Source organism: Strix uralensis, chromosome 3, assembly GCF_047716275.1.
Source record: "Strix uralensis isolate ZFMK-TIS-50842 chromosome 3, bStrUra1, whole genome shotgun sequence".
Taxonomy (NCBI): Eukaryota; Metazoa; Chordata; class Aves; order Strigiformes; family Strigidae; genus Strix; species Strix uralensis.
Window position 1 is genome coordinate 117851947 of NC_133974.1, and position 24763 is coordinate 117876709.

Sequence of the window (24763 nt, forward strand, 5' to 3'; positions counted from 1 at the left end):
ATTGCCAAATGGGAGATAAATAATTTCATGCCTCTTGGAAAAATTGATCTCTGCTTTCAGCAGCCAGCAGTTCCCAATACTAAGAAATGGTTGCTCACTGACATGCAATGTCGTTCCTGCTGCAGACTGCTGGAAAGCAAATGAAGTTCACAGCATCACAGAATTGTCTAGGTTGGAAAAGACCTTGAAGATCACTTAGTCCAACCATTAACCTCACACTGACAGTTCCCAACTCCACCAGATCCCTCAGCGCTATGTCAACCCGACTCTTAAACACCTCCAGGGATGGGGACTCCACCACCTCCCTGGGCAGCCCATTCCAAGGCCTCACAATCTGTTCTGTAAAGAAATACCTCCTAATATCCAGTCTAAACCTTCCCTGGTGCAATTTGAGGCCATTCCCTCTTGTCCTATCACTTGTTACTTGGTTAAAGAGACTCATCCCCAGCTCTCTGCAACCTCCTTTCAGGTAGCTGTAGAGGGCGATGAGGTCTCCCCTCAGCCTCCTCTTCTCCAGACTAAACACCCCCAGTTCCCTCAGCCGCTCCTTGTACGACATGTGCCCCAGACCCTGCACCAGCTTCGTTGCCCTTCTCTGGACACGCTCGAGTCATTCAATGTCCTTTTTGTAGTGAGGGGCCCAAAACTGAACCCAGTAATTGAGGTGTGGCCTCACCAGTGCTGAGTACAGGGGTAAGATCCCTTCCCTGTCCCTGCTGGCCACGCTATTGCTGATGCAGCAAGTTGTGTTGCCTGAAGGGTTTACATGCATTTTAGTTCTTGATTGCAATAATGTTGAGGGTCTCAGTGTTTCTGCCCATAAAATGTTAATCAACTAGATCATTACACCTTTATGTATACATACATGTACATATATATATATACACACACATCTGAGTGTGTATGTGGTAATTATTCTGAGGTAGTAAAGTGCATTTTGAGAAAAAATGCTTAACTAGCTGCTGTGTGATTCTTTTTTTTTTTGTGTTGCTGGCTTGGGTTTTTTTGTAGCTTACTCTTCCCAATCAGAATACTTAGGAGAAAACAGAAATAAAGTGTTGGGGCAATTGTTCCAAATCAGTCTGGACTTGTAGAGGATGATGCTGCAGATAAGAAATTTCATAATGTTTTATAACTTGGAAAGATGTGCTTTCCAGGGCCTTGAGAGGTATGAACCCTTTTACCCGGACAAGGTGAACGTCTGCTCTAGTCTGTACATGAGATCATGTGTAATTTTATCAGTCTCATTACACATAGTTCCTTTAAAGATGTGAAAATGTAACTGAACAAAATCTTGCTGGTAGTGATTTAAATGGGAAGTGCAGTCAGGCTACTTTTTGGTGACAAACATGTGATTTGCATTTCTAGAGGTCCTGAAATCTGTTAAGTCAGCAGAAAAAAATCTCTTGTTACAGAGTGTTTTAAAATGTAATCAGTGGGGAGTTTCTATTCCCTTTTTCTAAGCTGCATATCATCAGCTGACAGTTTGGTTACTTCTGCTTCTCTCAAACAACTGAGGCTACATAAACTGGTTTTAGTTTTGTTTAAAGAGTAAATAACCAGGTTCAAATAAACCAAGTACACAGTTTATTGTGAAAATTGCTTCATAAAATTTCTGCTGTATTCAGGTCTGTCTTTCTTTTTTCTTTTTTTTTTTTGTTCTTCTATACAGGCGATACGGATTATGGTTTCGATTGCGGAAGTTAATAATCTGGTTGCTGGGAGTGTACATAGCCATTCCATTTCTAGTAAAACTTTGCCCTGCTATTCAGGCAAAACTGGTCTTCCTAAACTTTGGTAAGTGACTCAGTCTACTGGGTGGGTGAGGGGTGAAGGGGAATAATGTCTTTATCTTTCATTTGTCTGCCTTGACTTTCACCCTGCATGTGTACAGCTTGTGAAGGATATGAGCTTTCACAGGCTGTAAGTTCTTCAAACTGTGACTTGGAAAGCATTTTCTGAAGCCAACTTTTAGATGAAAGGGTCTCCTTCAGGAAAACGGTGCGATATGTTGAGTGCATTTTTCTGAAGGGTTCAACAAAGTTGCATGAATAGACAGCAAGTAAGTGAAATTAAATCCGGTGAATTGCTTTCCAGGCAGCAACTCTTCACCTGAAAACATTTTAGGAGAATATTCTGGTTGGGACAGAAGAGGCCTGTTCATGTAGTCAGATTGTCTGCTTAGCCTTTGCACTTGGTCAAGCAGCAGTACAGTGGGTCTGGCGAGCTGGCTCAGCTCCCAGGGAGGCCTGAGAGTTCACAGGATGGAAAATGATGGAGCATCGCTGTATGAGGGATACTTCTTTGTGATCCAAATTTGTCTTTAAACCTCACTTGTGTTTTGTAATGAAGTTTCGAAAAATATCTTCCTTTGATTGCAGAAGCTAGAAGGACCAACTATGGATATGTTGCTTTTATATAACTTCTGTCATTTGGTTGCATACTCTGTATATTCTAACACTTTGGATCATGGTCACTGTGAAGTGTGCACATGTGTGGGCCAGCTCTTGTGCCTTGATTGTCAGAACTGACAGCTGGATAAAGTGAATAATACAGGTTACTTCCATTTTCATCACCTTGCTTTTTCAGTGATGATATTAATTTGCCCTTGCAGAGTTTTGTAGGTCTCCCTGAAGTTCCTACCTCTATTAATTCCCACGTGACCAAAATAATTGTTCTGTAACAATTTCTTGCACTAGGACTTGCACTAATATCACTGTACCATTGTTCCTACTGCTTTATATAATGGCAGTTGGATTTTACTTGTGACAGTACTCCCATGAGAAACTATTTGCCTGAATACAAAGTGCATTCTAACACAGTTATTAGAAGTACATTGGCATGTTTGAGTAGTTCTTCTCCACTGGAGAGTGACCTTCAGAGAAATGGTGTAGGGTTTGCCCTATCACATTGTTTTTTAACCTTCTGAGTATAAATCACTACTCTTCAGCCATCTTTTTCTCCTCCTTTTGTGTAGTTTGGGATTTGCTTCCAAAACAGTAGCACAGAGCTTCAGCAGAAAGTGATTCCATTTGTTTCTCGAGATAGCTAAAGATGAATCGATAGCTGTGCTCCCACTGTTAGTAGCCGAACCAATGTCTGGATTTGTTCTTGTGGACAGACTTTTATTCCAGATTATGAGATACATAAGCATATGGGTAGAGATCTCAAGGTGTCTCCACTGGAAGTTTTCAGAAAACTGAGGTTTCTAGAAACATAAATACAGACTAGATCAGATTTAGCATATCAGTATGATTAACAAATCATGCAATTTTGATCATGTGATGTGTTGCAAGTGATATCAAATATCTCTGAAACATGTCACTAAAACCCTTGATGTGCAAGGTCTCCATACGATGTATGCCTATATGATGATGATGTTTGTGTGTGTAGAATAGGTGGACCATCCCAGTGATAAATGCTATACATAAAAATTGCCTGTATTTTTCTTTTGCTTTGAGGTAGATGCTTACCTAGCCCCAATCACTAACATTGGTGTGTTCTTGTTCGTATCTTTGTAATAGAAAATCTGGTAAGAAAGTCGTAACAGATTGGGCAAATGGGAAAATCAAGGCACGGAGGAGTTGAATAATTTTCCCAGAACACTGCTGTAAGTGATTTGTGTGTCTGTCCAGACCTTGACTGCAGGACTTACTGCCCTCTTGGAGGATGCACCACCCTTGTGAGAGCGTTGCCAAGTTCTGTGGTGACAGTGCAGTGACCCAACTGGTCTCTGGTGGTGTGCATGCTTTGTCTGGGACTCTTTCACATGCTTTTGCGTAAGAGCAAACAATTGCACAGGTATAGATTTGCAGTCTAAGGGGCCAGATTTGTCAGGTTAACATCAGCTGTTGTCTGCCTTGGTTTTCATGTTTCTGGAATTTTTAGTGATTTTTTTTTTTTTTAAGGCTAAGTGAAGTGACATTTGACTGCTTCTTTGTGTTTCAATAGCACAAAACTTCAATAGCACAAAAACTTCAGTATGTTAATTATTATGCCACTAGATTTCAAGGAGACAGATTTCCTGGTTCTGCTGGAGTGGAGCTTAAATTTATGGGAAAATCCTAAATCACTGGGAGAAGAGAGCCCTTAAAACTGCTCAGTGTTGTCTGGAGATCTCTATAGTGTCTCTCTTGGTATTGGGTGTGTCAGAGGCTGCCTAGAAAGGCCATACAGCATTGGTGATGGAAAAGGAAGCGTTTAGACTAAGCACATCCCCCCATTTAGCACATTGCACAGTGTCTATAAGATGTAGCTTGTGAACCAAGCAATGGAAAACAAAGTGCTGAAAATGTTTGATGCTTGACTTTCCTGATGCTCGTGTTTGAATTGTTGAATATAACAAGTAACAAACAACGTGTATTGTATAAGTTGGGGAACATAAAACATTTGAAAGAGTGAATTGAGGTGTAATGATTTTGTTTTCAGGCATCTTCCTGAAGAGATGAAGTTTCCGGCCTAACATTATCTCTTTTAAAGGCTGCAGTGTCTAGGAGATATGGCAATTATTTAATAGTCTTTGGAGAGTGGGCTAGCAAACTGGATATCCTCCTCAAAGGCTCAAGAGGACAGTGTTTAACACAATTTATCTTACTCTTGCAGGATGAGAGCAATGTGGTGTCTGCTACTATAATGCAGTATCTCCTTTAGAGTGTTGTATTGTAGGGACTGAAACCACATGTCATCCTGAAACATGTTACAGCTCTGGGATGCTCCCTTTATCACAGGAAGTTTGTCCCATCAGTAACTTCTGTTACAGCTACAATGCAAACAGTAAGAGTTTTAGGTGATTGCCAAATCACCTAACCCACCCCATTGACGCAGCAGGAGCAACTATCTTGTCTGGGAGATTTACAAAGCAAACTGGACAGAGGTGGTTAAATGTGTGTCACAGGAAGCTTTGTCTGTCATCCCCCACCTCTTAATTTTAGCCTGCTTCATGTTTTTTTTGATTACTTGTGTCTTCGTACCTTGCTCACTTTGGTGTTCATTTTTAGTCACAGCTGTAGCCAGTTCATCCTTTCACACACAAAAAAAATAAGGTCTTCCCAGCACAATGGAGTGGTTTGTACAACTCTCCAGTGACTTGGTAAAGCAATTTTAAAAGAAAATAAAGGGAAAAAGTAAAAGGTTTCATGTTCTGTGTGTTTTTTTCTTTTTCTTTTTTGTATTTCAGTGAGGGTCCCGTATTTCATTGACTTGAAAAGACCACAGGATCAAGGTTTAAACCACACCTGTAATTATTACCTGCAGCCAGAGGAGGATGTAACCATTGGAGTCTGGTAAGGAAGCCTGTTCTGCGTAGTATGTGCTGTGCATCTTTATCCTTCTTCCTGTTCTCAGTGTTGCCTATCCAGTATTTTTGCTGTGCATGTCACAACCATTGCCTGCTCTGGTTTGTGGATGCTTGTGCTTTCCTCTACCAAGTGACCGAGTTCGTGTTGAAAAATATGCAAATCTCTGGAGCTTGTCTGGACTCAGATCAGTAATGCATGAAACACAATTGGACAACCTGTGCATTCAGAGAAACTTCATAATTTGGAATCGTAAAGGTTACAAGTCTGCATTGCTACAAAGATCATGCCTCCATATCAGATGAGACCCAAGGAGTTAGAAGTTTTGTCATTCAACTGCTGTTGATATTTTGTTTTGCAAAATAAATGTGGGGGAAGATAGGAAAACAGAATCAAAGTGTTCAGAGTAGGAGGAAGAATATTCCGTGTGTAAAACATATGTAAGGTTTGGAGAGTGGGTGAGAACAGAACACACAGTTTACTCTTAATGAAACAAGTGGCAGTGTCAGATCTCACTTATCATTCCTTCCTCACGAAGGTTTTCTGGTCCCAGGCAAGGGCAATTCATTTTAGCTCTTTGTTATCCAGGATCAGCTCAAATGACTGGTTTTCTGCCTAAAAAGGTCTGTTTTCAGTACTTTCCATATTATTACACCAGCTCAAACCAGCTTCTGCATCTGTTTTTCATGATGACTTTCTGTTGTGTCTCAACACCAGAAGTTTCAAAGCCACAGAAAAGTTCCTGCTATCTTTGAAGAAAAAGAAGTGCATGCAGTTTGAATATATATATATATGCAAGTGCAGTAAACACCTGAAAAAAAGGCTAGACACCATGCCAGGTGTGGAGGAAAAGGATCTGTTCTTTAATAAGCCAGTGATGTTAGATCTGTAAGCTGTAGGATTTGGAGTTTTCAGTTATGTGTGTGCAACTTGTATGTGTCCACTAATGCAGTAGAGATTTTCTCTTTGCTTGAGGGTGTATGACCTTGTGAATGGGACAGTGATATCCCGCTACATAAAGATGGTTCCTTGCCTTCAAATGAATTTTGGTGAAAGACATGTTTAGAAGCTGGAAGTTCAGTCTTACCAGGGCTGGTAAATAATGGTTTGTATCTTCACTTGGACAACTAAAATTCTGACTGCTAAGCTATTGAAAAAGTCTTGAGATTTTTATTTTGTTTACCTTACAAGTGTACTATGTATCTTTACTAAAGCAGAACTTCCAGCTTGTGGTGGCAATTCAGAGTCTATGTCATTTGTCTTGATACTTATGAGATAGGTTTTCACGAAGTTTGTAGCCTTGCTTTAATGCAGGTGTAAGGTCCTGTGTTCGGTATGCTTCTGAAACAAAGTCCTTAGCCTGCTTTGTTCATAAGCTTGCAAAAGTCTTGAGACAGGACAGTTGGAAAAGTTGAGTCCTACAGTTATTGGGGCTTTTTTCCTCCTCAAGGACTCAGTCTGCTGTCTGTGTGTGTGCAAGTAGACTTTTTACATTGTTTCCTCCTGTGTTAGTTTGTCCTCTGAGCTTTACATCTTGGAGGAAGGTGTGGTAGATGGAGTTTGTTTTTCTTCCAAGGAGAAGGACATGCGAGTACTTAAGTTACTTCTGACAGCTGTAAGCTAGCCTGGTTGTAGGCATGTACTTGCTTTCAGTGCTTGTCTTCTAGAGTAATTATCCAATTTAAATGCCTATGTTCTCTTTGGTCTGTCATTCAACTCTTCCCATTCCAAAAGTGCTGAATTTTTTCTAATAGCTGCCCAGCTATATTATTTATATTAGCTGTGAGTTAAAAATTCCTGGCTCTTCCAGATTGTAGCTTTTCCAGCTAAAATGTTATACCTTCAAGAAACTGGTGTCTGAAAATAAAATATGTGATCTTCTCATCAGACCCTGAGCCCTTCTTTTTCCTCAGATTGGCTATGGAGTCAGATATGCCTCTTACTCTCTGAACACTCTTCTGACTATTCTGAACATCTGCTGACCTAGCTGTGAATCTTGTTTATGGTGTATAAGTATGTTAATCGAAGTAATTAAGTCCCATAAAAGCTGAGGAATTGAGATTTTTTTTTCTCCAGAACAGTGGGAAGTTCAGTAATTGTGCTTTGGGTTTGCCTGTGAAGTTTCATGCCTTGCACAGCCCTGAGTTTTGAAGGCAATAGTGATGGAGGTAAAAATATCAAAATAACCTAGCCACTGTATTTTAAATTTGGCCATTTGTCAGCTAATTGTGACAGTTTTATGAAGAGTGCATGTGAGGTGTGTAATCCTGAGTTAATGAATTGATCAAAAAACCTCAAAATTCAAGTGGCAGACACTGACTAGCAACAGGACAATGCATTTTTTCCTTCTGTATACAGGCACACAGTCCCTGCAGCCCTATGGAAGAATGCCCGAGGGAAAGACCAGTTGTGGTTTGAAGATGCTTTGGGTTCCAGCCATCCTGTAATCCTTTACTTGCATGGCAATGCAGGAACAAGGTGAGGCACAAAACGGAGATGGCTTTGTTTCATGCTTGGCTTGTCACAGCTTCAACACATTCATGAGAAAGACAGGGACAAACATTTTAGTAGGGCTTGTAGCGGTAGGACAAGGGATAATGGTTTTAAAGTAAAAGAGGGTAGGTTTAGACTAGATACAAGGAAGAAGTTTTTTGCAATGAGGGTGATGAAACACTGGAACAGATTACCCAGAGAGGTCGTAGATGCCCCATCCCTGGAAACATTCAAGGTCAGGCTGGACAGGGCTCTGACCAACCTGATCTCTTTGAAGGTGTCCCTGATCATTGCAGAGTTGTTGGACTAGATGACCTTTAAAGATCCCTTCCAACCCAAACTATTCTATGATTAAAACCAAAATAAAATCTAAAAGCAGTTTGGTACTTCTCCTTCCTTTTAAAAGGAAAGCATGTTTTAAGAAGTTGTGTATCTCCATTTATTGAATGTAGGAATAGATTTATTGCAGTTATCAGAGATATCTGGTATTGTAGTTTACCATGTGTCCTCTGCTAGAAACCAGGAGGCTGTGGTTTCAGATAGGGAGAAGTACTTCTTTTCAGTATAGTGGTCTCTGAATCAAGACATGGGGTAGTATTAGTGCTTCTGTATATGTGATTTCCATGCATTAAGTAAACTTTCCAGTTCCTTTAGTGAGCTTATTTTAGTAGTTAACACATTCTGAGGAAGGAAAATCAGAAAGAGGAAAGTAGTGTGCTGGTTTTGTTTCATTATTGCATATGTACAGGACATTTGTCAGAAACAGGAGCATTTCTAAAATTTGTAATTTTATAGTGGACCATGTGTATCAGCTAACGTAGTAGGTTGGTTCTCTATACTTTGTTGCTGGATGCTAAAAATGACTAGCACAGTGTGAAACCTCCTGGAGGTTTCTCAGAATCATGTTTTTACTGTCACATCTCTGCATGATACAGTCCTTTAGTTCATTTATTAGAGCATAGTCTTTTTCCTTACTAATATGCATCTTACAAAGAGTAATGCCAGTGGATGTTCTTTTGAAACTGATGTCTGCTCGTAGATACTCTACAAGAGCAGAAACATTGCAAAAATACAAGTTCCATGATGTAAAGCAAAGAAACTGTTCTAAGTGTGCTGGTAGTGAAGGTTCACTAGCCTTTACATTTCAGGAACATTGCCCTTTTTCACCCAAATTCTTGTCTTAGCAGTGTTCTTTTTTGGTAGAAGGGCATGGTGTGGGAAATGCATACTGTGAGCCAGGAAATGCATGAGCAGATGGGTTTTTGGAAACTGACCCCATCATCTTGTGCTGATGTATTACAAGGTTTAATCAAATTGTTGCATTATTTTTCAAATACTGCTTTGCTTGTTTTCTTGCCTTTATTGAGTGTAGCAAATGATACTAATGGAAGCTATTCTGCAGCTTAATGGTGGTAATTTGGGACCAGTATCTCTATATGCGTATTGATTAGATTTACTTCTTGGGTCCCCCAGGTGCTTCTGAGATAAAGTACTGAGCTATGGATCAATTAGATATTTCACATTTCACTTTACTGTGTGTGTTGGAGAAGCTGGAGGTGTATTGGCATTGCCATTTCAGCTTTAATATGTATTGCTTTATGTTTCTACACTGCATGTTCAGACTCTTGTCAAAGGGCTGTTTTATTGATGCAGGCTGCATTAACCATAAGTAAAAAACACTGCCTTGGCTTTCTGGTTCCCTCGAGTGGTCTGAAGCTGAGGCAAAAATGTTGCACTTACTTGATCCTCTCCTAGAAAAAATTCCTCTGTTGTGCTTTGAGGAATGCATGAAAAGGCACCGATGTGTGCATGTCAAGGGTGACTTTTCAAGCAAGTATATCATCATCTTCTTCAGATTTGTATGATTCAGAATGACTTACAAGCAACTCCTTGTGTTTTGCCCTGAGTGGTTTTGTCTGCATTAGGTATTTTGTAGTACAGTTGGAGCTGACAGCTTTTGGCTCACAAGTGCGTGTGTTCTTAGAGGGAGGTCTGGTAAGTGGCATTTTGCTTTAGAGGCTGCACTGACCAAACCAGTCATGGTGTGAATGTTTAGATTTTTCATGAGTGCAGGAGTATATCTCCTATCAATACTAGACTAAAGTTTGGGTGTGGATTAGCCATGTCATGTTCTGGATATATTTTAAAGCACGTAATGGCACATTTTTATTGTCTAGATTTCAATTTATGAAAAAAACATTAAAGCACATTCTTCCCCTGGACTTACTTGCAGTGTTCAACTCTGGTTTTCTCTGTTCAGTCTTTTGCACATGTCCTTTCTGTCCCTGTGCTTGGAGCCAGGTGAGAAAATCCAAGGGCCAGCTGCTTGGGTTAACCTGGCGAGTTCTGTTGAGAGCCTCACCCCTTGTTAGAGCAGGGGTTACTGGCTGGGGCAGCACTGGTGGCAGGAGCACAGGGTCTGCAAAGCCAACAGGGACAGGCTGTTTTGGATGTATTACAGGCTTTGGAAAAGGCAGACAGGAGAGTAGGTTGAAAAGTTTGTCTTTACCTGCTGTGAGAAGAGATGTATAGGGAGAAGTTAGCTTCAAAACTATGTCCTGCATAGCTCAGCAAAGCCTTGCTGTCTCCTAGAAGCCTGTGACAAAGCAGTTATGGTGTTTGTTTGGCATGTTTGTGTTAAACTGGAAGCCTGAGGCAATTGGGAAAGTCTGTTTCTGGAAGCTTAAATGTTCACATGTGATGTGTTTTTTTTTTTTGTTTTGTTTCTGTTTTGGTGTTTTATTTCTCCTCCTCTTCTCTTCATGAATCACTTTTGCCAGAGGAGGGGATCACCGCGTGGAGCTTTACAAGGTAAGTGGCTGCACGTGTTGTCCAAGCAGTTGCATTAACACATCAGATGTGCACAGACTTGAGAAGACTGCTCATTACAGCCCACTGCCAACAGGCAGATAGCTTAGTCTCCTCTAAATATGAAGCATGTATGGAAAAAGGGTTCTGTAAGCCTTGAGCACACTTCCCCATATTAAAAGTTATTTGAAAGGTCTTTTATTTGCTGTTGTTAACTGTCAGCTCCAAGTGAGCTAACCAGTTTTTTTGCCAGGAATACTTTCACAACACAGTTTATGGGGAAAAATTGAGAGTTTTATTTAATCACAGCTGTTATTTGATTGATTATACTAGTATACTAATTTGAGGTACCATTTAAGAGTATTCTTTCATATGTTACCGGTCTCTATATACTGACTGTCACAGAATAGAAAGAATATTTTCGGTTGGAAGGGGCCTGCAATGATCATCTATCCCAACTGTCTGACTACTTCAGGGCTGACCAAAAGTTAAAGCACGTTAAGGGCATTGTCTAAATGCCTCTTAAACACTGACAGGCTTGGGACATGGACCACCTCTCTAGGAAGCCTGTTCCAGTGTTTGACCACCTTCTCAGAAAAGAAATGCTGCCTAATGTCCAGTCTAAACCTCCCCTGGCACAGCTTTGAACCATTCCTGTGCGTCCTGTCACTGGATCCCAGGGAGAAGAGATCAGCACCTCACTCTCCACTTTCCCTCCTCAGGAAGCTGCAGAGAGCAATTGAGGTCACTCCTCGGCCTCCCTTTCTCCAAACTAGACAAACCTAAAGTCTTTAGCTGCTCCACACAGGACATCACTTCCAGCCCTTTCACCAGCTTTGTCACCCTGTGTGTGAGCTGGCACAGGCAGGGTGCAGGAACAACCACAAAACCATGGATGAAATGCAAAGAGTAAATTTTGTTACCTCACCAACTGGGGGATCCCTGAAGCAGCCCAGGCAGAGGCACACAAGCGGGAACGCAGGCACCATGGAGCTTGGTCCATGCTAGAGGATCACTGAACCTGCTGTTTTCGCCTGTATTTCAGGGGTTGGCGCAGGCATAATTTATCACTGTGCTGTGATCTTTCCCACAGCAGGGCAGGAATCTCAGGTGTGTTCTAAGTCTATCACAGGCCTATGTTATTTAAACACAGATGTTCTACTTGTCCAACACACAAGGCGAAACAACAATTAGTATGATACATGTGTTTTTTGACACCCCAGCTGCAAGTCACTGGAACGTGTTTATGATCCTCCTTTGCCGATCTTTCGTTACTTCCCCACACCCTCCTCTGGATGCATTTGAGTACCCTCACACCCTTCTCAAATTGTGGGGCCCAGAACTGCACACAGTACTCAAGGTGAAGCTGCATCAACACTAAATACAGCGGGATAATCCCGTCTTTTGACCGGCTGGTTATGCTGTGTTTGATGCACCCCAGGATGCGGTTTGCCCTCTTGGATGCCGGGGCACAACTGCAGACTCATATTGATCCTGCTGCCAACGAGCACCCCCGCATCCCTTTCTGCAGGGCTGCTCTCCAGCCACTCCTCCCAATTTATACTTATGCCCAGTGTTACTCTGTCCTAGGTGCAGAATCCAGTATTTTTACTTGTTAAGTTTCATCCCATTAATCATTGCCCAATGCTCCAATCTATCTAGCAACTCTGCTGTCCTTTTTTCTTATTATGTTGAAAATTTTAAACTCAACCATTTCATGATCACTGTGGCCCAGACAGCCACCTATCTACAATCACGTCTCCCACAAGTCCTTCTCTATTCACAAATAGCAGGTTGTAATGGTTTAGCCCCTGCTGGGGTCTGAGACCACGTGGCCGCTACCCCTCCCCCACAAAGGGAGTGAAATACAAAGCCCCAAGACTGAAATAAGGAAAGGTTTAATACAACAATGCAATAGCAACACAACAAACAACAACAATAACAATAACAGTAATAGTGATAGCAATGAACAGAGCAAAATAGCTACCAATATAGCAGTGAGAGGAGTAGATGTACAAAACCACGCGCACCGCGCTCCCGTGCCGGGAAAGATGTGACTCGCCAGGATGTGACGTCGGCGGCTAGAGCTCCCCCCCCCCACTGCTGGGGAAACTTAACCCTATCCTGGGTAAACCAGGACACAGGTCTAGGGCGGCATCTTTCTTAGTTGGCTCACTGAGTACTTGTGACAAGAAGTTATCTTCTCCTAATTGTCTATAGAATAGCTCATCAGTGCTTACATCCTGGCTAGGGCATCGGTAGTAGACAACCACTACAACATCTCTTTTGTTTTCCATTCCCCTAATCCTCACCCAGAGGCTCTCAACCACATCATCTCTAACTGTACGGGTTGTGCAATCAAACCCCTCCCTTCCATGCAGTGTGACACCTCCACCTCACCTGCTCTGCCTCTCCCTCCTGAACAGCCTGTAGCCTTCCATCCCAGCGCTCCAGGTGTGGGACTTGTTCTACCAAGTCTCACTAACCAATGATATCATAGTTCTGGGAACTAACCAGTGCTTCCAGTTCATCCTGTTTGTTTCTCATGCTGTGGTGATGTACAAGCATTTCAGATAGGCCTCTGAGCCTTCCGTGCTCCCAGGAGCAGTGTAAATGTTCCTGCTAGTATTGCCACCCTCAGGCGATGCCATGCCAGCTCTTGGCGTGAGACTGCAATCCTCTTGGTATCCGCTTCTCACATCGATTCTAGTTTAAAGCTCTGTCAATCAGTCCCACCAGTTTACACCCAAAGATGCGTTTTCCCCATCTGGACAGGTGGATCCCCTCAGGCCCCAGCATATCTTGTGTCTTGAAGGCTCTTCCATAGTTTAAAAGCCCAAAATTTTGGCAGAGGCACCAGTCCTGGAGCCACGTATTGATATCCTGGGTTTGCCTGTTTCTTCCGAAGTCTCCCACTGTTACAGGGTGGGCTGAGGAAAACACTACCTGTGCTCCTGAATTTTTTCCTGAAACCTCTTTTGATTGACCTCAGACTTTATGTTGCAACATCATTAGTGAAAGAGCAGGAATGGATAGTAGTCTGAAGTTGTACTAAGGTTGTCTTCACTCTTGTGGTGACATCCCTAATTTGGGCCCCAGGGAGGCAGCAAACTTCCCCAAAAAGAGGGTCTGGTCTGCAAATGGGTGCTTCCGTTCTGCACAGGAGGGAATTGCCAATGACCATAATTTGCCATTGTTTCTTCTCAGCACTGGTCTTAATGCAGGTTTTGTTGTGAGGATGCCGTACATCACCAACTGCTGAGAGATTATACGCGGACTGAGGCCAGCTCAGATTCCTCACACCCTTCAAACTTTTGAAGGTGACATTTGATCTTTTAAATGCCAGAATGTTGGGCCGAGTAACTATAAACCTCCCTATTGGTGACAAAGCTAGTGTTTGCCTATTCACAGACCAATTCATTGCAATGAAACATTTTCAAGGTTGCCAGTGCAGGAGTTATCGCTTGTCAGGCAGGCAGGTTCAGCCTGGGTTTCCCCCTTTTTCCATGGCACAGTGCATTTGTATGAGTGGTGCCATCTTAAGTGCTGAAGATTTTGTACAAAACCCAATTAATTTCCCAGACATAGCACTATGGTGTGTTATATGAGGGCAGGCTACTTCAGCTGTTTTGGGTCTTTTGCCTAACGACTTTCTCAGTCATTTATTTTATTAAACTCTCTCAGCTGAAATTCCCACGCACATTTCTTGGTCTCCTATCATGTGTTTCTAAAAGAGCCATAATTATTTTTGCTGGCTCATTTCAGAGGGGTCCGAGTTTGTGTTTTTCCTATGGATTTAGCTATCATTCCCTTCTCTTTATAGTTTGTGTCAGTGTTGGCACTCATAAAGCTTTATTGCAGTGCAGCTTCTTATGCAAGATCCCCTGCTGCAAAGTCAGATCACTTAGAAAATGCTTTGGCAACCCCAAGGAGGCAGGTGATTTTTCTTTTCCTTTAAGAAAAAAGGATGAACTGAGTTGCAGAACGTTGTCTGAGGACGTTTTTGTGTACGGTGATCTATCTGGTAATTTTTCTGGGAACCAACCTATGCTGCAGTGCATTTTGTGCTGGCCAAGACAGGCAGAGGAGTTGTTTTGTATTTTGACTGAGCAAGAGTAGCAGTGCTTCAAAATACTTAAAGACTTTGTGTGCCTCTGTGTGTGCACACATACGGAGACACAGTTTACCAAAACCCAAGGTTTCTGTTCCTGGGTCTGATATTCTTTTGCTTCTGAGAACATAGACAAGTTGCTTGGTTTGTCTTTTTCAGTCGGTTAATGACATGCAAACACACCTATGGGCTTACCAGAACCACGCCAGATGCTCCAGGTTCATGCTTGTTCCAGCAGAATGAAACAGGCTGGGTTGCTGTCCTTTTTGCTGATGCTGCTAGTAGGCTGGAAGGAGCAGGGAAAACCCTCTAGAGGACACTCAAAGGGGAAATAATAACTTTAAGAGGTCTCTGTCCTTTCTGAGCAATTGATTCATGGGAGCAGGTTTTTTCAGCAGCAGCACTGAAAATTGAGACTATCACTGCTGCACAGTCTGTGAGCAGCAGGTGTCCAAAATCGTTCTTGCCTGAATCAATGTGTGTTTCTAAGACAGTAACCAGAAGTTGGAGGAGCAGCAGCAGAGCAGTAACCAGATACAAACTCGTTTTGAGGGACATGGTTTCCTCTAGTCTGGACAAGTGTCCAGATATCACAGTTATCAATGTATTCAGAGTCACTGTGTTATTCATGTTGTTCAAATTATTCATGCTTAAATAATGCAACTCAACACCTTTTAAAATTTACAAGAATCCTGTTCTCTTAGCTACCTTGGCTGGCAATGACAGACTACCACAAGCTCCTTCTGCAAATCGTACTTGTATGTTGAGGCTTCGGCCGTGAAGCATTTAGTTGTTACTGCACTGATGTGCTGGGATAGTGGTGGAGAGCTGATGCAGAGGGTTTTTTGCCCACTGCATGAGGTTACCCAACTTTTATAGCAGCACATGAAAACAATACAGTATTGTTATAGGGGCATAAGTAATTACTATAAACAAAACATGGCATTGTTACACTAAACATCCTGTTAAGGGTCAGAGGAAATGCCTGTTATCTGCAAGGCAAATTGAAATCTTACTGGCTTCATCTGAGACTTTCTGAACTAATTCTAAGGGGAAAAACAAGAAAGAAAAATACTCTTAAAAAAAAAAAAAACCAGAAGTCACTGTTAGTGCAGGGCATAGGATTGGGATGCTCCCAGCATTGTTGGCTTCAGGCAGGGATGTTACAGCTCATCATCAGCTGTCTGTCCATCACCAGGAGGAGCTGGATGTTGATGGATGGTGGAGGTTCTTCCTTCTTTTGTGTATCCAGTGTGATAGGCTGTAGTTTGGCCTTGTTTTGCATGTCTGCTTTCCTCTTGGAAAGTGGGTGTTTGGGTGCTGCAGCTGCCCAGTGCCAGGGTAGGAAGGAAGGTGCATGGGCAGCAGAGCCATGCTCTAAAGCAGGGGGTGCTATTAGTGTGGGGCCCTGCATTGTGAAGGTTGAGGTGGGCACCTTACAGCTCTGGCAGCTGCAATGGTGGTAGTGACAATTTCTGCTGCTTTTCCTGCTTGATCCCATTCCTCGGCCTCACTTTTTTTCCTTGGAAGAGAAAGGCACCTCTAAAGTGTATGAGCCAGGCAGTGCCCATGGTTGGCGCCTGGCAGGTCCTTGGAGGAATGAGTCCCTGCACGTGGTTCACCTTTGAGATGAGTGGGTGCAGGACTGGGAGGCTCCATCAACTTCTTCCTTTGGTAAAACATGAGATGACCTTCATCATCTTTTCCCTAGGTCTTTGTCCTTGCTCTCTGCTAGGGAGAGGAGAACTGGGCACACTGGCTTGTGCTGGGCTGTGAGGAGGCAGGTCTTGGTGGTCAGGGGTCCTGAGCATGGCCTGCCTAGGTCTAGGTGAGCATGGACGTTGCTACTGCCTGTGCCTGGGGGTGTCTTGAGGGCATCCTCATTGCTTATTGCTGTGAGAGGGCTGATGCATTTCACAGCTGACCAGGACAAAAGCCAGACAGACTAATGCTGCAGCATCTCCTGTTCTCTGCCAGGTGAATTTGTTTTGTGTAGCTTCACAGGTCCTGGCTGCCAGTGACAAGAGGAGAATCTGGCTGGGCGTGCATCATGCCATTCCTGTCCCTCTTCAGGAGACTTAACAATCTTTCCAGGCACAACAAGCTATCTTGGGTGCTTCCCTTGCTGCTTTTGGCTGTGCTGAGTGGCAGGATTTGGGGGGGTAGGGCTGTGCTGGAGGGGTTCAGACTCAGATTGGGGTTAAGGAAAGCTGGAGGCCACTCTGTGGGGGTCTTTGACAGGTAGGAGGTGCAGGTGGTGCCTGGTACAGGTCAGACCGATGGTCTGAGAAGGTAGGTGCAGGGGGAGAACCAGGTGCTGAAGGGCTGTTTGAAGGAAAACAAACAGGGGGAGAAGGTGAATATTCAGGTGGAAGAAGGCAGAGCTGCCATGGGAACAGTGACCCCGGGGTGAACAGCGATGGTCTCCTGTTGCAAGGGCTAAGCTCCCAGAGAGAGATGTGTACCCAGCTCCAATAGCAAAGGTGCAAAGCATAAATGAGCATAAACATAAAAGAAACCTAGGATGGAGATCAGAAAGAAAAAATATTTGAATTGAAAACATTATCAGATAATTATTTATCAGTAATTAAGCAGATAGAAGTTGAAGGACTAGTTGAATAATGAAGTTTCTAGTGGAACTGGGGTACAGTTGGCTTTAAAATGAAACATTAGCTCTGTGTGCATGATTGCAATGGATGTGTTAAAGTTAAGAAATAGAGAATGGTAAAAATCTGGTTTTAAATGTAACAGCTGCTAATTAAAATAAAAGTGCATCTATTTGTTGTTGAGGAGGGATGCTGCCAATACAGCCAACACAACAAATGTGTATAGAAGATAGGTAAGCTGTCAACAGGTTAAATAATTTTTAATGGCCTGGAAAAGGCTAGATTGTATGTGATATTTTAGCAGTAAAATCACATTGTAAAGCTGAAAATCAAACTTTGCAAGAAGGAACTTTGTGTTTTGCATGTCCAGTCAGGGGCTCCAACAACCAGGCCTGGTATGACAGCAGAGACCTGGGAGATGGGAACACAGAGGGCATTGCAGAGGAGCGCAGGTATATGCATGCATGGAACAGGGCACAGGCTGACCCCAGAGACCCCTGGGCTGTGTACAGCCTGCAGAGGTGCAGACGTGGGAGCTGGGCAAAAATTGATTTAGAGGTGACAAAGAGAATGTGCCCAGTGTATGCTGAACACACCCTGTAAAGTAATTTGGGATGTAACATGGAATCACAGACCAGTGAAGAGAACGAAACATCCAGTGCATGTCTGAAATGTATGAAAATTAGCCCCAAATGGTCCTAGAGGGAAGTAGGAGAAACCATCACCATCATAGTCCTCCCAGCAAAGGAGTTAAGTCGCCAGCTTACCTGAACACCCCTCTTTTCTATGTTGTCATCTTCTTCTCTTTTTTCTGTAATAACGAGAATCAAACTAGTAACAGTAATTGTTTAGGCTGTTAAGATTTCAATTACACTAGAAATAAAGTGTTGGTTTCACACAGGAGATGATTTCCTTCTGTCCATTAGAAGGTTTAGAGTATACTGTAATACTAAGATTGCTTTTTTAAATCATGTATCATATATAGACCACGACAGCAACAACATTTCAATCTTTTTGTGAGTTTTTATTAATTTATCTACCACAGCGCTGTTACGTTCATATTGCGTTACCAGCAATGGTAGCTTGGAATGCTAGCATTGTTTTTACCAAGGCACTTTTTCCAGTCAAGTTGATCTAACATTGGGTGGTTTTACTTGCTTTTAACAGACTTTGTTATGATTACCATTGGTTGTAATATAGATCTTCGTGATAGAGCAATTGCATGTTTTGGTTGCATTCATTTAAGTCTTCTGAAACAGGATCCTATATATTATGCTAACATTTATGCCAGTTTGAATAATATAAGTGAAGCAGTTGTACTGTTTCACAGGAAAACTGGAAAGTGTTTGTAGGGTAAATGGTCATAGGATATTTGCAGACCTTAAAGGCAAAGCTGATAAAGGGAGAATCAACATCTAAGCCTGATACAAAGTCCAGGAAACAAATGGAGTAAAACCAGCAGGCTGAGATGATTAGTGTTTGAAAAGCTCTGTGCCTGCTACACAGAAAAGCTGTAAGTTGTCGCTTTATTGTGTCAGGCTGATAATGTTATAAATTAGATCCCTGCACCTTGGCCTGAGGCAAGAGAACGGCTGCTGTGCAAGTCTCTGTGATGGGTTTCTGCATGTTTCTCTGCCCTCCAGGTTCTCAGCTCCCTTGGGTACCACGTGGTCACGTTTGATTATCGAGGTATGTGGGCTTCTTTTATTATGAAACACTTTTAGATGTCTCTTTCTGTAGAAGCAACAAAGAAGTTACTTTCTTCTGGATCTCAGGGGGCTGGTTTTTCATAAATGCTTGCTGCCAGCTAATTAGATGTGGTTATTGCTTCTTTTTAGTTCATGGGTATCCAAAGAACTTTCAGAAATTTCTTTCCAGTGCCTTCCTGTGTAGCACTGCTTCCTGATGTCCAGCTTGGTGGACTCTGGCTCCTATCTGTTCTCATGCGCAGGGCTTGTTGGTTTGGGAGCTAAGGAGCAGAGGGTGACCCAGGCAAATATGCTGTCACAGCATCCAGTTAAGACATCCTCCAGGTGCACATCTGGAAACTAGTAAGTTTGCCTAGATGTAGTCTTTTGGATATGTTCTAATTGACTTCCCTGAGGTCACGCAGGGAACTGAACTTGCACTTCGTTTAAAAAGCTGATAGGTAAGATAAGACATAGAGTAAATGATTTGCTAACAATTGGTAAGGTCCTCGCCAGAAGCTGTGACCATTTTGCAACTCTGTGCCACCAGCAGTCAAGCATCTGCTGCTCGTTTTTTCCCTTAGTATTTAAGCCATGACTGCAGTGTAATGCCACTGGAGATACAGGAAAGAAATTAATCTGTTGCATTTTTATCAGGAAGACATCTGCGAGAGATCTATTTGTAGGAGCTTACCCTGTTTTTCAGTCCTGCTGGCAGCTGCTTCTCTGACTGCTTATTAGGTGTCAGAAGGGATGTGGGATGCTTGCCGCTTAGCATAAGATGTGTAGACATGCTGTGATAGTGATAGAGCCAGAACAATCAGGAGAGTGGAAAATTGCTTGAGGGCATTGATCAAACAGCATGGACAAACTGATGTTGTGAAATGTGCTTGGTTTTGACCCTAAGCATCCAGTTCTTATGCTGTTAGACTCCATTTACAAATTGGTGACATGCATGCAAAAGCCGTTAAGGTTTGGGAGCTGAGCTGTTGCAGATGGGTAGGTGCAAGAACACAGTGTGGCAGTGTTTGAGATCCAGGTCTTGGTTTTGTTGTTGACTAAATTCACAAAACCTCCTTGGCAGCCAGCAATTACCTTGTTTAAATGACTGCTGATCAATTGGGGCTTTCAGCCCCAAATTGTAGAGGTGCACAGTGAAATAAACAGAAACTGTCTGTGTCCCAGGTCCCTTTGCAGTTGCAGATGGGCTACATGGGAAGAGCTGACTGGCTTTGCTGACCAGTTTGTGTGATTATCAGAAGGACTACTTGTGTTTCAGGCTGGGGCGATTCAATAGGCAGCCCATCAGAGCGGGGAATGACCTACGACGCCCTTCATGTCTTCGACTGGATAAAAGCAAGAAGTGGAGAAAACCCTGTCTATATATGGGGACACTCCTTGGGCACAGGGTAAGCATCTAATCTCAGTGGGATTTAGCAGCTTCTGAAGAACATTAAACACTGACCTTGGATGAAGGTGCTGTTTGCCGTAATCCCCAGGCTTGCTTGGCTTGGAGTCTGTGTTGTAATTGCTGCAGAGTAGCTTCCCCCTTGCACTCTATGGAGTGAGAAGGGCTGCAGGGAATGACTATGCAGGAATTGATCTTAAACCTTCATTGGCCAGAGGGTTACACTGGAAAAAAGACACTTACAGTAATATAATGCAGATCGACCAAAGGGAGAGAAAGTGGGACTGCAGTCTTCTCTTCCTGTGGTGAACCTGTGTCTGTAGGTCCTTCAGAGCAGAACATTAGGCTTCTCTGATAACTCTGAAAGAGTATCTCAGCCCAGCTGCACGTGCATGTGACTTGCCCTCACAAAACGTTTTCTTCCTGTCCTGGGAAACATGCCGTGTGTAATCAGTACTCATGCAGATGCCTGCGTGACTACACTGCTGGCCATCTGTGACATTTACATGGTCATGCCAGACATAGGGAAGTTCAAAGTGTTAAGTGCTTTTGCCTGAATGATTTTAACTTTCCTTTCCTGCTTCCTCCCTTTCCATTGCTATCTGGAAGTGGGTCGTGTTCAGCAGGCAGCATGTGCTCTTAACCCCTTGATTAGCAGAGGGCAAACACAAGTTACTTTTGAGTTGAGCTGTGTGCAGATTGAACTGTTTGAGACCACAGCAGCTTGTCTTGCTGTCTGTCAAATGTGTTGCTGGGACAGGGAGGTATTTCAGGATAGCACCTCTTCACTACTGTGATACTAAACATCCTGCTTTGTTTGAGAGAAGGCAAAGGCTTTTCCTTTGGCTCTTCCTCTAAATTTTATCCATGTTTGGGATCCCTTTCTGGGTCAGAGCATGTTTGTGACATTTCCCACTCCACTGCAATCTGAGTGGTCTGGGTCTGTGGTCCCCAGCTGAGTTCCCTGGTGACCATAGCCAGCCTGGAGTTTGAGGTTTTTGAAATATGCTGTGCTTGTGAAGGATTCAGCAACTGTGGAAATATCCCTGTCCCATTAGGGAGATGCACGGGGGAGACCTTGCTGCTTTCTGACCCAGCTATGGAAACTCCTTGCAGTGTCACCCTGGGACCCTGCATTCCAGCTGCCTGGAATACAGCACCCCTCTGCCCATACCCCTGCATTCCCCTCTTTCTTGCTCAGCCCTTGTCTAGGGCTAAGAGACTCTGTCACACAGCTGCAGATATACTGGGAGCCTGAGAGCCACCTTAAAGGAGGTCCTTCCAAGTGGCTACATGGTGTGCTGCTTCCTTGGACCTGTTCACTTACCTAAATGCAAGCACCTGGTGCCGTTTGAGACAGTTGGAAGACCTGTGGGAACCCAAGTCAGTGTGGGCTGGCTGCCCAGACCTCAGACAGTGTGAGGGGTTGATGTTATGGCAGTGGAGTTGTACCTCTGCCACCTACTACCACTAGAGCCTGGTGCTTTGCAGAGGGCCTGTGCCAGATTAAGCGCTCGTTGTTCTTCTTTCCAGGGTCGCAACAAATCTAGTGAGGCGCCTTTGCGAGAGAGGTAAGTCTGGTGGGTGGATGCTCTTCCCACCCAGCCTGGGTCTTGCTGGTGTCCCAGATTTCCGCATATGTTTGCTGTTGTGATGAGGCTGTCCTTGGTGCATCGTGGTGGCAGCTGCTCTTACAAGGCAGACCCTGACCTAGCTGGCTATCTGCACTCCTGCATTTCAGCACATTGCCTTCGGCTTTTCAGAAACGCCACCGGATGCCCTGATACTGGAATCTCCATTCACCAACATACGGGAGGAGGCACGAAGTCACCCATTTTCTGTGGCAAGTACACAGTGGTGCTCTCACTAGTGGTGTGTAATTGTATGCTTAGAAATTAACCTTCAGAGATGATGTATCTGAGCTAACTGCATGACTTGTGGGGCAGTAGTGATATTTATGTGTCGGGGTAAAGAGCTGCATTTAGGACGGATCCTGGGAGTGCTAGTACTATAAGGAGTACCAGAGCCATGTGTGGAGCCTGCTTAATGAAAACAGAAACTGGCATCAGAATAGGCAGTAAATGTAGAGGGGGAAGATACACTCTGTTCTCAGCAGTGGACAGCCTGTTCTTCTTGTGTTGTAGCTTCTCTGTTGCAGGAGGCTACTTTGTGGGCTGTGAGAAAAGCCATGACAAAGTTGGGCTTTTCTTGATCACTACCCTGTCTGTGTGGCTCCTTTGCACTTGTGTTGTTTCCCTGGTGAGTTCACTCTGATGCAGCCATCTCTTCCATCCAGCATGGCTGCGAGTTGGCTCTGAACTGAGCAGACACCCAGACTGGCTGTTGGATGCGGCTGGGCTGCTGAGGTGACCTGGGATAAAGTTCTCTTGCCAGCAGCAGCATGATACCTAGAGACCTTGACCATACAAGCACCCAAAGAGCCTGCTCCTGAGCAGGCTGATAAGATGGCCCTGAAACAGGAGAGGAAAAATGATGCACGGACCATCTCACTGCAGAGGGTGCAGCCAGGGGATGTTACTGGGATGGCAGTGGCCTGCCCTTTTACTGCTGTTTGTATAACTGTCCTGCTAGTGCCTGCCACTAATGCAAATTTTTTCTCTCAGATATACAGATACTTCCCTGGGTTTGACTGGTTCTTCCTTGACCCCATCACAACAAGTGGAATTAAATTTGCAAATGATGAGAAGTGAGTTCCCTCTTTGCTGGGTTTTCAGCTGTGGGTGTAGTGAGCCATGGCAAGCATCAGGGAGGATAGACATTAGACTGCCCTCTCTGCTTTTTTTTGTTGTTGTTGTTGAAGCATTCCTGAAAGGATTTCAGTTACTCTTGCAGCCCTGAGTGCAACACAGCTTTGCACTGTGGAGGTCTTTTGATTGTTCTTAATAAGGACAGATGCAACAGAGAGGACAGAACTGCTCAGGGATATGCTGATTTGGTCCATGTGATTTATGCTTTTCAAGTGTATGTTACATGTTAAACAGTAGCATTGGGACATTGAAGGTTTGGGAAGATTTCTCTGCTGTGCATTTGCATAAGACACCCTCTGTGTAATAACATTACCTCTTTTCACTGAGCCTTTCATTCAAGAGCCTGAGCATTTGTGAGTTTGGTTTTCAGTACTGAAACCAAACTAGAGCTTGGGGGGATGATGCTTTGCAGTGGGGTGAGCCACTTTTCTCTGGTCTAAGCAGCAAATAGCTTTTACAAAGATGCCTTTCACTAGTAAATTTTCTATAGATCAAATGAATGGTGCCCAGATAATAGTGTTTTCAAGATCTGAACTGCAGTTAATGACCCACAGGACATGCTTGTCATTGCAGTTTCCTTGAAAATCCAAGTGTGTTGATGTTAGAGTGGTGGGATTGATCTGAGCCTTTGTGACACTGTTGTCTCTTTTACAGTGTGAAATACATTTCCTGTTCCCTGCTCATCCTTCACGCTGAGGATGACCCGGTGGTACCATTTCATCTGGGAAAGAAGGTACACATGGGGCTCTGCAAACTGATCTGGTGGGAGGAACTGGTGTGGATAGAACAACATCCCAGCCAGGCAGAGTCAGCAACAGGAAAGTGTATGTAGAAGTGCATAGCCTGAAGGGACTACAGATTCTGTGGTGTTGGAGGGGGCAAATCAGTAGTGAAATGGAGTTAGAGATAGCAAAGCTGGTCAAGCCGGGGCCCATAACTCACCCCTGAGATGGGTGCTGGTTTGGCAGGGGTAAGCTGGTTTGGAGTGACACGTGTCCCTCACCTGCCTCCCCTTGGACTCAGCTTTACAACATTGCTGCAACGTCACGGAGTTTCCGAGACTACAAGGTGCAGTTTGTTCCATTCCACACGGACCTTGGCTACCGGCACAAGTACATCTACAGGAGTCCAGAGCTACCTCGAATACTGCGGTAACAGCCCAGCTAACCGGGGTCTTCTGGGGCTTGGGGCCGGGGCTTGGGGCTTTGGGGCACACTGTGACATGCGCCCAGGAGCGAGAGAGATGTGTAACAGGCGCCTGTATTGGGCAGCTCTTCTGAAAACCCCTTTGGTCTCCAGAGTGGGTGAGATACTGGGGCTGGTTTAGCACAATCAGAGCTCTCCACCTCCCTGCAAAGCAGGTTTTTGGGAAGGGCAGCCACAGAAAGGGGAGCACTTCTCTCTGGCTCATCTCTGCTGTGAGCTGGATGCTCTGGAGGAGTTTTTTTGCAGAGCAGTTACTTCTGCCTGCATCTTCTAGTGGAAGCCACTGATGGGTGAGAGCAAAGCTTAGTGCTGTTCTCTGGAGCTGCAAGTGTTCGAGCCCTAGTATTTGCCAGGGGAATGGGAAGACCTGCAGGCTGCAGC

General features: G+C 43.8%; 1 protein-coding gene and 1 long non-coding RNA gene across 3 annotated transcripts in view; one reads left to right on the plus strand and one right to left on the minus strand.

Annotated features, from left to right (window-relative positions):
* The window catches only part of ABHD12 (abhydrolase domain containing 12, lysophospholipase), a 46570-nt gene that overhangs the window by 19787 nt on the left and 2020 nt on the right, over window positions 1-24763 (plus strand). The window contains exons 2-12 of the mRNA XM_074864159.1: window positions 1673-1797; window positions 5177-5282; window positions 7653-7772; window positions 10568-10598; window positions 18956-19001; window positions 20280-20409; window positions 21942-21979; window positions 22172-22251; window positions 23033-23115; window positions 23831-23909; window positions 24200-24327. Of these exons, the coding sequence (XP_074720260.1) occupies window positions 1673-1797; window positions 5177-5282; window positions 7653-7772; window positions 10568-10598; window positions 18956-19001; window positions 20280-20409; window positions 21942-21979; window positions 22172-22251; window positions 23033-23115; window positions 23831-23909; window positions 24200-24327 (966 nt within the window). The remainder of the gene's footprint in view (window positions 1-1672; window positions 1798-5176; window positions 5283-7652; window positions 7773-10567; window positions 10599-18955; window positions 19002-20279; window positions 20410-21941; window positions 21980-22171; window positions 22252-23032; window positions 23116-23830; window positions 23910-24199; window positions 24328-24763) is intronic.
* LOC141941431 (uncharacterized) lies at window positions 16315-21050 on the minus strand. Of its 2 annotated transcripts, none has more exons than XR_012628319.1 (3): window positions 20652-21050; window positions 20466-20574; window positions 16315-18123 (listed from the first exon to the last, which is right to left on the minus strand). It is a non-coding gene; the product is annotated as an uncharacterized LOC141941431 (long non-coding RNA). The 2 variants fall into 2 exon arrangements; XR_012628318.1 differs by having other exon boundaries at window positions 16315-17031; window positions 18080-18123; window positions 20466-21050.